We start from the raw sequence: 12,715 nt of genomic DNA, 5'->3' as shown, positions 1-12,715 counted from the left end.
TCGTGTGCTTGCTGAGAGGTCAGAGCAGAGAGGGCTGCTTTACCCTGTGGGCACCAGTCATCCCCCCTCCCCAAGTAGACACTCCCAACCATGAAACTTAAGAGTTTCAGTTTGCCTCAGACACCCTTGAAGGAGCAGATGGGGTTATAACCAAGTGGTGAGGGGAGACATTGGCACTGTTATGTGACCACCTGGCTTTGTGAGGGCTGCCACTGCTGAATCACTATCTAGATAACTGCTATCAAAGCCTGATTGTTCCTTTATGGTCGATCAATGTTGCTTCCAATGGGTGTAAATGGCCAGCTGCATATGAGACGGGTGCTACCTTACACCTGGTGTTGCAGGTAAACCCAAAATCAAACACTGTATAGCCCTCTTGAACACTACAGTCTTGGTCCTGATTAGCAGTCTCTGATAACTGCCTCTGACTGCTCCACTGTGAATATTATGACAGATTGTGAAGGAACTCATGTGTTGGCTTCACATGCTGCTCCACAGTCATCCCTTTGACCTATACACCTGACCCTTGACCTCGGTGTGTAACACAGCGCAGCACAATGCCTACCCTGTCCTCCCCGCTGCTTCAGGCTGACAAAGCACACAGACTCACAGCACTGCCTTGTCACACTACTCAAGTTCACAGAGCATGCTCCGAGCTCACGGGCTCACATTGTGTGGCTTTACACTGTCTGATCACCTGGAGGTGACAGCAAAGAGTTTCCCATGAATGAGTAAGAAGGGTTTTAAACTTTGTCATGTCAGTCACAATTTGAAATAACATTTTCACTGCAGGAGCCAAAAGACATACATACTTATGTTGAGTTTTAGAAAATTATTTCAGATAGTTTAAAGCTATTCCGTGACATGTATTGTCATTTTCAACAATATCACTAATTATTGTTATTGACTAAAAGTATTTTGCACAGTTCTTTCTATGTAGGACAGAGTACACCAGCTTTAAAAACAGATTAAAATCAATATGACTTTACATAATAAAATACACTGTATGAGGTTTTCACTTCTGCCTGACCTTCTGCTCTGTCCATCACTACAAACACATGCTGCTCAGTTAGTAATTTTTATTAATACACAGAAAAGTATCTCAAAGGTCAAGAACAGTGAAGCATTTTCGGAAATATTCTCAACTGTTTGATTCTCAAGAGTGACAGAAGACTGATATCAGGATCATGTCTGTGTGTTAGGAGCTGCAGTCAGGGCTTCTGTGGACCAGAAGAAAACAGTTAGCCAGGCTCTTCATACCAACAGCTGAAGCTCACTTCTTAAAATGTTGGCACAGAATTGTGACTGATACTTTTTAAACATGCAAGATGTAGCACAACGAGGTGTTAGTGGACATATTTTTTCTCTTTGGGCAGAGCCAGGCAAGCTTGTTTCCTTTTGCTTCCAGACTTCATCTTCAGCCAGCTCCATACTGAACACATAGACACATGAGATTAATATTAATCTTCTAATCTCACTCTCAGAAAGAAAGTGACTTGATTATATTTCCCAAAATGCTGAATTATTCATTTGCAGATTCCAAACACACAAGTAAGTGAAACTTTAGGCTACACTTTAAGGGGAAAAAGGGAGGAAATATATATAGTATATCCTCAGAAATACCATGCCAACTAAGGAGACACTTCCATACATGGATTTAGACTGAGAAAAATGCACAAGTAGTTCCTTTTTAGCACTTCCTCTTATCTAAAAGCAAAAGTCATTCATAATTGATGGATATTTAATTATTATTGAGCCTTCTCTTGATTTATTGCAACAATGTTGGCCACAATTTGCCTGTAAGATCAAACACTGGGATGAGGGCCTCTTTATATAGCCTCTCAGACTTTTTCATAGTGAACTTATTGGTTATTGGTTCATGAACTAATGAATGTATATCTGATCCTAGTGGGCAGCCACGCTGAGGGTCACGCTGTGGTCAGAGGGGCGGGGGCTCCGTCACCGCCGCTTGACACACTCAAAGGAGCAACTTCCCTTTCATCATACCAGGGGTCAGAGTTTTACTACTTCACAGAGCCGGCAAGCGTATTGCACTGTGCAAACTCAGGCCTATAGCAGCCATCTGATAATAATCATCTTACAAAACTAAAAAAAAAAAGACTAAAAAAGGCCTGCGGACTCACTGTGTTTTTTACATTTGGATGCATCTCTTTTTGTTAATCTTTGCTGAGACTACTGGGGTCCTGTGATTATATCTGACATGATAAAGGGAAGTTATTTTTCCTCACTAACACGAAGACATTCACTTAAGTCTTACACTGTCAACCGACTGAAGAAAAAGTAGAATCATGTTTTGAGTAGAGTATTTTTTTTTTAATAATATAATACTGTTACTGTGAAAAACAAAGAAATCCAGTGGTAAAATTCTATCATCTTGTCCATCCCCTTACTAGGTAACTTCAAAATGTAATCTCCATTTCCCCACTTTCATGGGTCTCTCATCTGTCACTGTCTCAATAAAGGCTAAAACCCACAATAAACGTATTTGACAATAAAAAAGACTTTAGAGTTAAAATAGTAAATGTTCCCAGGTGACTGTTTGGGCCACAGTTCCATGGGGTTTCTGTCAGTATTTACTCCCATAATAAATGGCAGGTTACCTTTAATGTCATGCACTGCACCATGTACAGCTTAAACAGTACAGTAGTTTTTTCAAATGTGAAAATGTCACTAATAGCTAATCAATAGCTAGAAATGTTTTTTTCTGCTCGTTTGTTTGTGGTCTGAGCTGTACCCTGTCCACGCTTATATCCTCCCTCTGTATGCTGCTGTATGCTGCTCCTTCTCTTCTCTTCGGGTCAATCAACAGCATCCCAAAACCCTATCAATTTAGTCTGAAAGCTGGCAGTTAGTCCTTTGCAAGAAACTGAACCGAGAAAATATTGTTATCAAACTCATTCATCAAAAAAATGAAGGTTCATGTGAGGATCTCCTACTTTATCTTATATGATTGTAAACTGAATAGATTTGTCTTTTGTACTGTCGGTCAGATAAAACAAGCCATTTAAAGACATCACATTGAGCTATGGACCAATGTGATGGACGGACTAAACTGAACTGACAGACAAACAGGAAAAATATCAATAGATTTTTAGAAAGAACAGAAAGAATCATCAGAGTAGCCCTCGTATACACACTCCTCCCCATCAGTCCTCTCACAACTGAGCTTCACAGTACTTTAAAACATAAACTTGAGCCCATTAATGTTTGCTCATAATTGTGTTTGTCTGTGTGTGTATTAAGGTAATGAGGACAGTAACTATTTAGCAGATTGCTGTTAAAAGAGTTGATGTGTACAGCTCTGTGTGTCTTTGCTGTTGACTGGGAAATGACTCGGCTGCTTGGTTATCGTCTGACCCCAACATTCATTTTCAAATTTTCTTGGCATGGAAGAACCTTCGCATCCATACACCAGACAAATCACTTGTGATTTGTGTGCCACTTTCTTCTCTAATTCAAATGTCCAAATAAGTGACACCTAATTGTTACGACTGCTTACGGAAAACTCTTCTTAGATGGAAATAGCGTTTTTGAACTGAAACTCCTCAGCTGCTCTTTTATAACCCCCACGACAACTGCACCCACCAGCACTGCCGCTTCACAGGAAAGCCGTCCCTACTCTACATACCAAGTTCAGTGTTTTACAGCTGCCTGTAAACTCATCCTCCACCCAAATTCAAACTCAAATTGAAGACATTTATGACCTCTGACTATGCTACGTGTTGAATATCACAGAGGCTTGACAACAGCGTGGCTCACAGATCACCAGTGTCACTCTACCAACTGTCGCCCATACTGTAATCGATTCTCCTGCAAAATATGGCTTATGGCAGTGTGACACTTCCTCCCCCGCAGGTCATTAGCAGCTGTACAGGCCTCAGGTTTTGCCAGGATCAAGCAAGAAAAGATCTCAGAGAGCAGCCCCGTGTGCCATCCCGGCCTGTAGCTCATGGATCAAGTGGAGGCTGTAAATACTTTCCTGGGTTACGTGGAGGTCAGCAGAGAGCCAGGCCATTAATGCTTCAAGAGCAACATCCCACTGACCCTGGTCACTGTTTCCATAGCGCTCACTGCCACCTCCCCCAATGAGACCGTCACAGTCCGCACAACAACAAAATCACAGGCACCGCCTCGGGGAAAGAGCTAAGTGTGAGGACGAGGATGATAGAAACATTTGTTAACTCTCAAAACAGCACATTTAGATGACAGAGGTTGAGTTTCTCAAAGCAAATAGAAAAAAAATCGGAACTCAAAGATTTCAAACTATTATCAATTGATTTAATACATTTTAAGAAGAACGAGTACAGCTTAGGAGTAAACAGTGAATGATAAGTCACCAAATGTATTAATTTTATCTACATTTTATCTATATTTATTTTTTTCACGTTAATTTCTAAATTCCTTTTTGATAGCTATTTATCATTTTATTTTTTCTCTCAGTCACTTTTTAAAAGTTGATTAATCATTGGAGTCAGTCAGTATTTTATGGTTTTCAGTTAAAAATCATTATAGGCTAAAACAATTTGGTGTTGGAAACTGTGATGGACACAAGATTTTATAGATCACATGATTCATCCATTCATGATCTTATCCATTAACCAAGAATATTGACAACTCATGAATGATGATGATGAGAATGGTTTACATAGAATACAATCACGAAGCTTTTGATCAAATTGCATCAATTCAATCACATGCAGTGTATACATTTTTTTTTAATTTCACATAAGCGTTTTTGTTAATCACTTTATAATTTACTACAAGTTTTATCAGTTCACAATGCAAACGACAGTCATTTCTTTAGATACTATTTGCAACAGTGGCCATATACAGTTGGCTATAAATTGACTGTATCTACTGTGCACCCACATAGTGGTTTCTACTGGAGGGTAGTAAGAGAAAGTAACTGACTGATTTGTGTCTTTTCCACTTTGATTTTCATTTTAAGCCAGTGTCATTTTGAGGCCACTTTAAAAAGCTTCTCAAACTTGGGCACAATTGTCTGCATTCATGCTGGGGAAACAGTGGAGTTTTACTGTCACATATTTACTGATATTTTTCAGTCATCTTTTATTTCATCTATTCAATGATTTCCGTGTGGGACAGCAAAAAAAAGGTATTATTAACAACTTACAAAGAATTAAAGATAAAGACACATACTTTAGATAGAGAATGTGTTTCTCAGAACTAATGCATGCAGGAAGCGCAATATTATTTTGGTACCAAGTAATATGCATCAGCAAACATCATAAAAACTGTCAGATATCAGACCAGATGTTCTGATATGAAAAACCTCCAGCAGCTTATTTTACTCAATAAAAGCAGACGATACTTTTACTCAATAAAAGTGAAGGTGCAATACTACTACAATTTGATATTAAGCCAAATACCAGATCAGACGGCGCTCTTGCATTCCTGGATTGCTTGATTATACATTTTGTCCGTTCTGTTCATTGTGACCACACACTTGTAGGTTGCCTGGAAACAGCAGCATCAGGATGAAGGATATTCAGCCTCTAGACTTCTCAGAAGAAGAGGACAGAAGACCATAGTGACCAACATAGTCCTCACTTCTCACACAGTCCTCACCATTCAATGATCCCATTATCTATTACTCACAATATTAATTTGTCCATGAAGAACATGAAGGGAGAGACTCCTGCTGAATTTAAAGATAACTGCATCCTCTCACAGGCACTACTTTATTCATTTTGGAACAAAAACAAACTATAATTCACTCATTTGGCTAATCTGAATAGACACATTGTCTGAATTACACCCAACCCAAAGTCCGATCAACCAATCAGCACAGAGTTCAATCCAGGTGGTATTTTGGTTTTAATGAGTGCCAATGTGGAAACTTGATCAAATATGGTCAGCTTTTTTGCACAACATGCAGAAAGAACTTTGCTGTGAAAGGGTTAGAGACTACAAATCTTTGTGACAAAAACCCACTACTTTAGTGCAAATGCATTGAGAGGTAACTTTTGACTCATGCATTGTGTAAGGACTTCAGAAATAGGGAAAAATGTCATGGTCAGACTTGCTAATAATCTGACAGTAAACTTAAGTGTTACCTCCTCTTAAAAACCCAACACATTGTTCTGCTTAGTGCATCTGCAGACTCTGGACATAGTTTTGTCACCAACTACTACATTTTGTTCATTTAAAGTCTGGAAAGCACATAATTGGTTGTGCAAGTGTTAGAACAGATGATATTGTGATATTTTCACCCATCACTCCCACTGTTGTTGAACATCATGAGAGGTGGACATTAAGGGTATTTAAAATAGACTTAATGTTCATATATTGAAACAAGACTTAAGCTAAAGTCATGTATGCATTTTAAATGTGTTTTCTGACATAAATTCTTGATTTGAGAGAAGGAAATAAAACAAATGCTTTTTGGATTTAAAGGTATATTACATGAAACAATAATCTCTTAAAAGGATTATTATTTCATTATTCCTTTCTGTTAATTTGGAAGCATTAAGGTACACTTCTGTTTTCAGCTTTATTTTCTAACTTATTTTAACTTAAAAAACTTAAAGTTAAATCATCCAATCAAGTCCATCCTCTCTTTCGCCTAAAAAAAAAATGCCAAATCATAACTGATATCATCTGATCTTGTCTGATCAATGCAACTCTTTCGGTCTCCCTCTAATTTTTGTTGAAAAACAAATCTATTTACTTTATACCAGAGTCACATGAAAAGGTCTTTACTAGTTCTTTCCTGGTCTATCCTTTTTACAGCAAATACAGGGCCTCACTGAGAACACACTTCGGGATGCCTTCATTCATCAAAATGTTGTCTTTAAACGTTTAAACCATCTGCTGTGGAGCATGCTGTGAGATAAATCACTCTGTTTGAAATGCTAATCAGCCTGGGTGAAGAATTTCCTCAAATCTGGTGAAATTATCTTGGAATGGGTGGAGTCCAGGGATTTACTCCCTTGCTTCAGTGCATTTGAAATTGGTGAAAATTTGAGGAGATTTCCCTCAATTTCATTTGTTTCAAAGAGGTCAGTGCAACAGGAGGCCATCATTGTGATGTTCTGTTTTCAAGACCATGTTGCTTGATGGAAGAATCTGATTTACTTGCATTAAAAATCGCTGAATGATATGCAGCAGTGTTATATTGCACTGAACTAAAAAACCTGAATAATCAATACTTTCAGAGAAGACTAGCGCTGCTTTCTGCAACACGCTATGCATATAAAAAAAGGAATAATCTTATTTTGCCTCTTATTTGCTGTAGAGCTGAAAAAATGTGTCAAGGGATAGATATGAATGGTCACTATAGCAATAAACAAATCCATCTGATTCACTATCATACCAGCTGACATGATGATTTTCTTCCAAATCAATACAGCTGTGGTGTTAGAATAGACACGTGTGTGTGTGTGTGTGTGTGTGTGTGTGTGTGTGTGTGTGTGTGTGTGTGTGTGTGTGTGTGTGATGAGACAGAGAGTGAGGTGAGATGAGGTGTGCTTTTCACTGTGCTGCTGTTGACACAGATCTACTGATAGTGGAGGGAGTCAAGTTAAGAAGAATAAGAAAAGACAACATGATGGCTCACATCTGCCTGCTTGGCCCCTACCCCGACCCCCTGTTCCTCCACCTAGAACCACCACCAGCAACAGGCCCTCCTCCTCTACTGTACTCCTCCTGGCTCATCATTCAACCGTCACGGCGGGGGGTTTCGGATCCTGTCCCTTCCCCACCCACTGCCAGCCGTCCCCTTCACCCTGCCCCGAGGGACAGGACAGACCCCCCGAGCCAGAGCGAGGGCCGACAAAGCACTTTCTTTCAGTCTGTCTGCCCTACTGTGCCAGCCTGCAAACCCCCGAGGCCCAAACATTAGCTCCACACAAATACTTAACCCCTCCACCCAACCTGTCTTCCTCCTTCTCTCTGCTCCTTCTCCTTCCACTAAGTACGATTACATTATAACAAGCATAGTTCAGTGTGCAGAGAGTGGGAGGGGACAAGTGAAATTCCTAGTCAATTCGAAAATCAATTGAAATTGAGTTTGTTCTTCAAATGTGGTTATGTGGAGGAGCTGGAGAAGGAGAGGGAGCAGGAGCTGGAAGGAGGGTTGGGTTGCTTTGTTTTCTGTGTAACAATATGAGGTGATAGAAAGGCTTCAAAAGCCTACACCAGTCTGTAGGGCCAATCAGCTAGTTCCTAACATCTGCAACTTCAGCCTTTCTCCTCATGTCAATATTCTTTATTAATTAATGAACTATTCATATTCATGCACTTTTTTTTGCCGAACACTGATTTTCCTGAGTCGGTCTACAAATTATTTGATTTCTTGTTTTTTCCAACCAAAAGGCCACAACTTACAACAACTTTTTAAAACAACATTTTTGTTAAATTCTGACATGGTAGATCCAAAGATACTTAAAAATAGAGATAAATCCTCAGTTATTTAAGGCTGGTATCAAGTTGTTTAAAGGCCAAGTCAAGGAAGAGCAATCAAAGAGCATTTGAATGAAATGCTGCTGTGCTGCAGAGATGCCCTGGCTCACTAATCAGGTGACACACTCAAACGTACCTATCAGAAAGCAGTATATGGTAAGGTCCACATCACGCAGCATGAGTGAGCTCTAACCAGGCACAATTAAAGGAATTTTAATCTTGGAAATATCAATAAATCTTCAGTCACCCGCATGGGGGCACGATATGGGACTGGCGCCTGGAACAGACGTTGCAGCAAGGCATTGTGGGCCTTACTTTGGGCCTGGCAGTGATCAATATGAGACATAGGACGAAATAGCAAATTGTAAATCAACTGAATGAGAAGTGAGCTGTGGGGGAATATTTCCCCCACTGTGACCTCCATGTCAGTGAGCAGCAGAGTCGTGTGTCGCGGTGTCGTTAGTCCAGGTGAAATTCAACCAACTATGAACCCATCTCGAGTCTGTATCGCCTTTTCCGTGCCCTGGCCGTCATTTCCACCTTTTTTTCCAGTTTGTGCATCGCCGGATTTAAGGGACTGAAACTCGAATGGCTTCTCCAAGTTCAAAAGTTCACCTTTTACGATCTCCCGGAGCCTGACTGACCACCTCCAAATAAAAACATTCCGACCTCTGTTCCCAGCAAGCCCCACTCCAGCGATCGCGCGCGCGCGCACACACACACACACACACACACACACACACACTAAGAAGCAAGCCAACACACAGAAATAATGTACACAATTAAACATTTTAACAGATGCAAAACAACGAAACAAACCAAACTACACTCCCGTCCAACTTGTGCTCTGTTGTATCGTTGCAGCCCATTTTAATTCACGTGTTTGGCTGTATTTTTCATGGTCTTAAGTTCATTCACAGAAAAAAAAAAAGTGTGTTCTGCGTGTTCCTGCCTGTGCTCAGACCCACTGCACGCATTAGTGTCCTGTTGAAGCGGCTCTGATGCACATGCAGGAGACGGACGTGCGGACAGGGGCTCGTCAGAGTTAGTGCAGCCATGCTCTCATGTGTGGTGGTGAGGGAAGGTGTAACCCCGTCACACAGCAGCACTGTCTTATACAGTAGATGTGCTGGTGTGTGTGTGTGTGTGTGTGTGTGTGTGTGTGTGTGTGTGTGTGCGTGTGTGTGTGCAAGACCACGCTCCGGGTCGTGGTTACTCACCGCTAACAGACTTGGCGTTGTTTCTCTCCGGGTAGTCGAACCCATTCGTCCTCTTCTCTATCTCCATCCTCCTGCATGGGCTGATCCCTGGTCAGCCCCGGCGTCGCCTCTCACCGCCACGAAAAAGCTGCACACTGTTGCTGATGGTGGTGAGCGGACAGTGCTGCTGCTGCTGCTGCTGCTGCTGGTGGCGGTGGTGGTGTAGCAGTCTGAAGTGAGTCGAGCTGCCACTGTTTCGTCCCTGTCCTCAGCCCGGGTGGCTCACTGCTCGGACCGCCGTCTCATGATGTAGCCTTCTGCTTCCAGTCAGCGGCGAATAACTGGATCCACACCCCCAGGGCTGGTGCGTTCATGAACTGCAAATAGAGTGGGGAAGAGCGGCTTCTTACATCCAATTAGAACTCAGGAGCAGAAGTAAATGTAAAACATTTTGAGAGAAAGTATGATATAATCTTTCAGTTAATAATGTAATGAAAAAAAAACATTTTCGTAGCCAATGTGAAAAGTGGACCAAAGTCAAAGTAATCTGAACCCCAACAGAACTGTCTCAAATCCTCACAATATCCTTACTAATTGATTTCAAAGACATTGGCACTGTTACAAAAGAGGAGCATGCCTTCTGTAGGGTGATGTTTATACACGTAATGTGTTAGAAACTTTGTCCTAACGTTAAATGTCAGCGATCACAGGAGAACTCATCATTTCATCACACTTGGTAAATGGGCGACACACGGAGCCTGTTTTCATTTTAAATCGACAAGCTGGTCCTGAGCAAATTTTCTGTTCATTTCTCGTCCATGTGATATGACGTGGTCTACTGCTGTAAACTTATCTTATTCCGCATTAACCTGAAGGCAGCACAAACACACAACAGAGATTACGCAACGGGTGGACTTCGTGCCTCAGGCATTCTGGGATATAGAGTCCCTCTGCAAATCCGAACGACAGTAGAGTGCTACCCACCGAGCAAAACAAGCCGAAAGCTAGCACGAGAATGCTAATATTATTATTAGCTTCTGGATGCTACTTAAGCTAGCCTGCTGTTTGGCTGGTAGAATGACGCATCTTCAACATAGCAGCAAGTGTTGGTCTTATTCAGAAGTTTCAGTACGAAATTGGTCGAAATAAAGTGTGTAGTGCCCTCTGGTGGTAATGTGTGACAGAAGACGTTAAGTTTAATTAGTCTCCAGCTAAACCGAACATGTTCCCCCACGGAAACGTTTTAACATGTCCTTCCTTAACTGTTCACCAAATCACTCTCCTCTCTGTTCTCTCACCTTTTGCATCACCTATCAGACTTCACTTTTGTATACTTGTATAAAATCCACAAGGCCTACAAAAAAGTGGATGAGAGACTATTTAAGCTCAATAACGTTTTATGGTACATGGCTTGTTATGATACAGACATATCTTGAGAATTTGAGAATAATGTTGTTTGTGCTGAGTAGAAGTCGATCATTTAAAATTGCTTAAACATCGCCTAAATTACAGATTTCATACATCCGAAACCACATCCTTAATAATTGGAATAGTCATACAGTACACAGTGATTCTAATTGTATGTATTCCATCGAAATCTAATTGAGATTTATAGACCAGCTAATGGTGAGTGTAATATAATAAACTTTTATTTATATAGTTTTATGTGCTTTGATAATCAAGCAAAAGCAGGAAACTCAGGAAGGCAATATTACAGAGTAAACGCTCAGCAGTCGAGCCCAACACAAGGAAATATAGTGTAAGGTGAATTGAAGCAAGAAGACAGAACATAACATATAAAAACACGAAAAAGTCAATATGAGTCAGAGAGTGGTACAACTGGCAACATCACAGAGAAGGAAGAGAGAGGGAAGGGAGACAATGCAAAAATAGAAGTAACTTAAAGAATAAAAACAAAGGATGATTAGAAGAGGACATCACATCAGAGGAAAATGAGCAGTAAAGGGAATAAGTGACAATACACTGATTAAAGATAACAAATACAAGCACTAAAGGATGGCAAGAAAAAGGGAAAAGAGGTCACAAGAGGGGAATTAAATCAGATTAACAGTCTAAGAGCAGTAAAAGGAACAAAAGATGGAAATTCAGGTAAAAACAGATGTGTAACTTCCCACTGACACATTATGCTTTATTTTGAAAACGTAATTACATAGCCTTTAATTAAAAAGTTGATATGTGGGGGTGAAAATGCCTGGATTGAAGCTTTACTGTTTCAGTGTGTTTCTCTTGATGTCCTGCAGATGTCTCTGCAGCCTGCAGCATAAGGCTGGAGGGACAGTCAGGTTCAGCTGGCAGCTGCCCCAACCTGTGCTGATTTCTATGAAAAAATTGTTTGGTAATATAAACTACTAAAGCACAATATCAATTAACAGAGGGAGAGCAGTATACTGTCAGTTTGGTTGTGCTTTATTACCTGACCTAGTGACCCAGTGTTATTACAAAAGTCTAGTTTTATTATTATTATTATTATTATTATTATTATTATTATTATTATTATTATTATTATTATCATTATTATTAATAATAATAATAATAATAATAATAATAATAATAATAATAGAAACAAGGATCAGAATGATAAGTTTGATTCATATTGGGCATTTCAAAAAGAAGTTTACAAAGTGCTGCATTAAAACCGAAGTTACACAGTTAGTTAAATGTAGTTTGGAGGAAATAAATCCATAGACAATAACAAAAGGCAATAAATCAAAATCAGAAGATTAAACCAACTAATTTAATCTTAAATGAATGACGAGCATGAACAGGAAAATACTCAAATAATGAGTTTTATAAATATTTATGAGGGAGGACAGAGTGCTAGCTTGCCTAATTCACAAAGAAAGATTTTATCCATATTGCTGAAGCCCTCATGGCAAATGCCCTCCCACCTTCTACACCCTGGTTTCTGGATGAGTTTAGACCTCAGTTTTGTCCTACGGTTGGCTAGATGTCACATAGCCCTATATTATAAGGGAGAGTAAGTGGTTTTGATTTAAAAAAAAAAAAAAAAAAAAAAAAAGGGCAATCCAAGCTCGACAAATGTAATGTAT

At 40.0% G+C, this 12,715-nt stretch overlaps 1 protein-coding gene across 2 annotated transcripts in view; it reads right to left on the bottom strand.

Annotated features, from left to right (window-relative positions):
• The window catches only part of nr6a1a (nuclear receptor subfamily 6, group A, member 1a), an 87,928-nt gene extending 77,916 nt beyond the window's left edge, over positions 1-10,012 (bottom strand). Inside the window, exon 1 of one of the 2 annotated variants that reach the window (XM_037098718.1) lies at positions 9,666-10,012. In XM_037098718.1, the coding sequence (XP_036954613.1) occupies positions 9,666-9,732 (67 nt within the window). In that variant the 5' untranslated portion in view covers positions 9,733-10,012. The remainder of the gene's footprint in view (positions 1-9,665) is intronic. The other variant, XM_037098719.1, reaches the window with a different exon arrangement.
• Positions 10,013-12,715: the final 2,703 nt, after the last annotated feature.

Source organism: Acanthopagrus latus, chromosome 5 (assembly GCF_904848185.1).
Source record: "Acanthopagrus latus isolate v.2019 chromosome 5, fAcaLat1.1, whole genome shotgun sequence".
Taxonomy (NCBI): domain Eukaryota; kingdom Metazoa; phylum Chordata; class Actinopteri; order Spariformes; family Sparidae; genus Acanthopagrus; species Acanthopagrus latus.
Note: the sequence above shows the minus strand (reverse complement) of the source record. Positions and strands in the feature narration are given on the sequence as shown.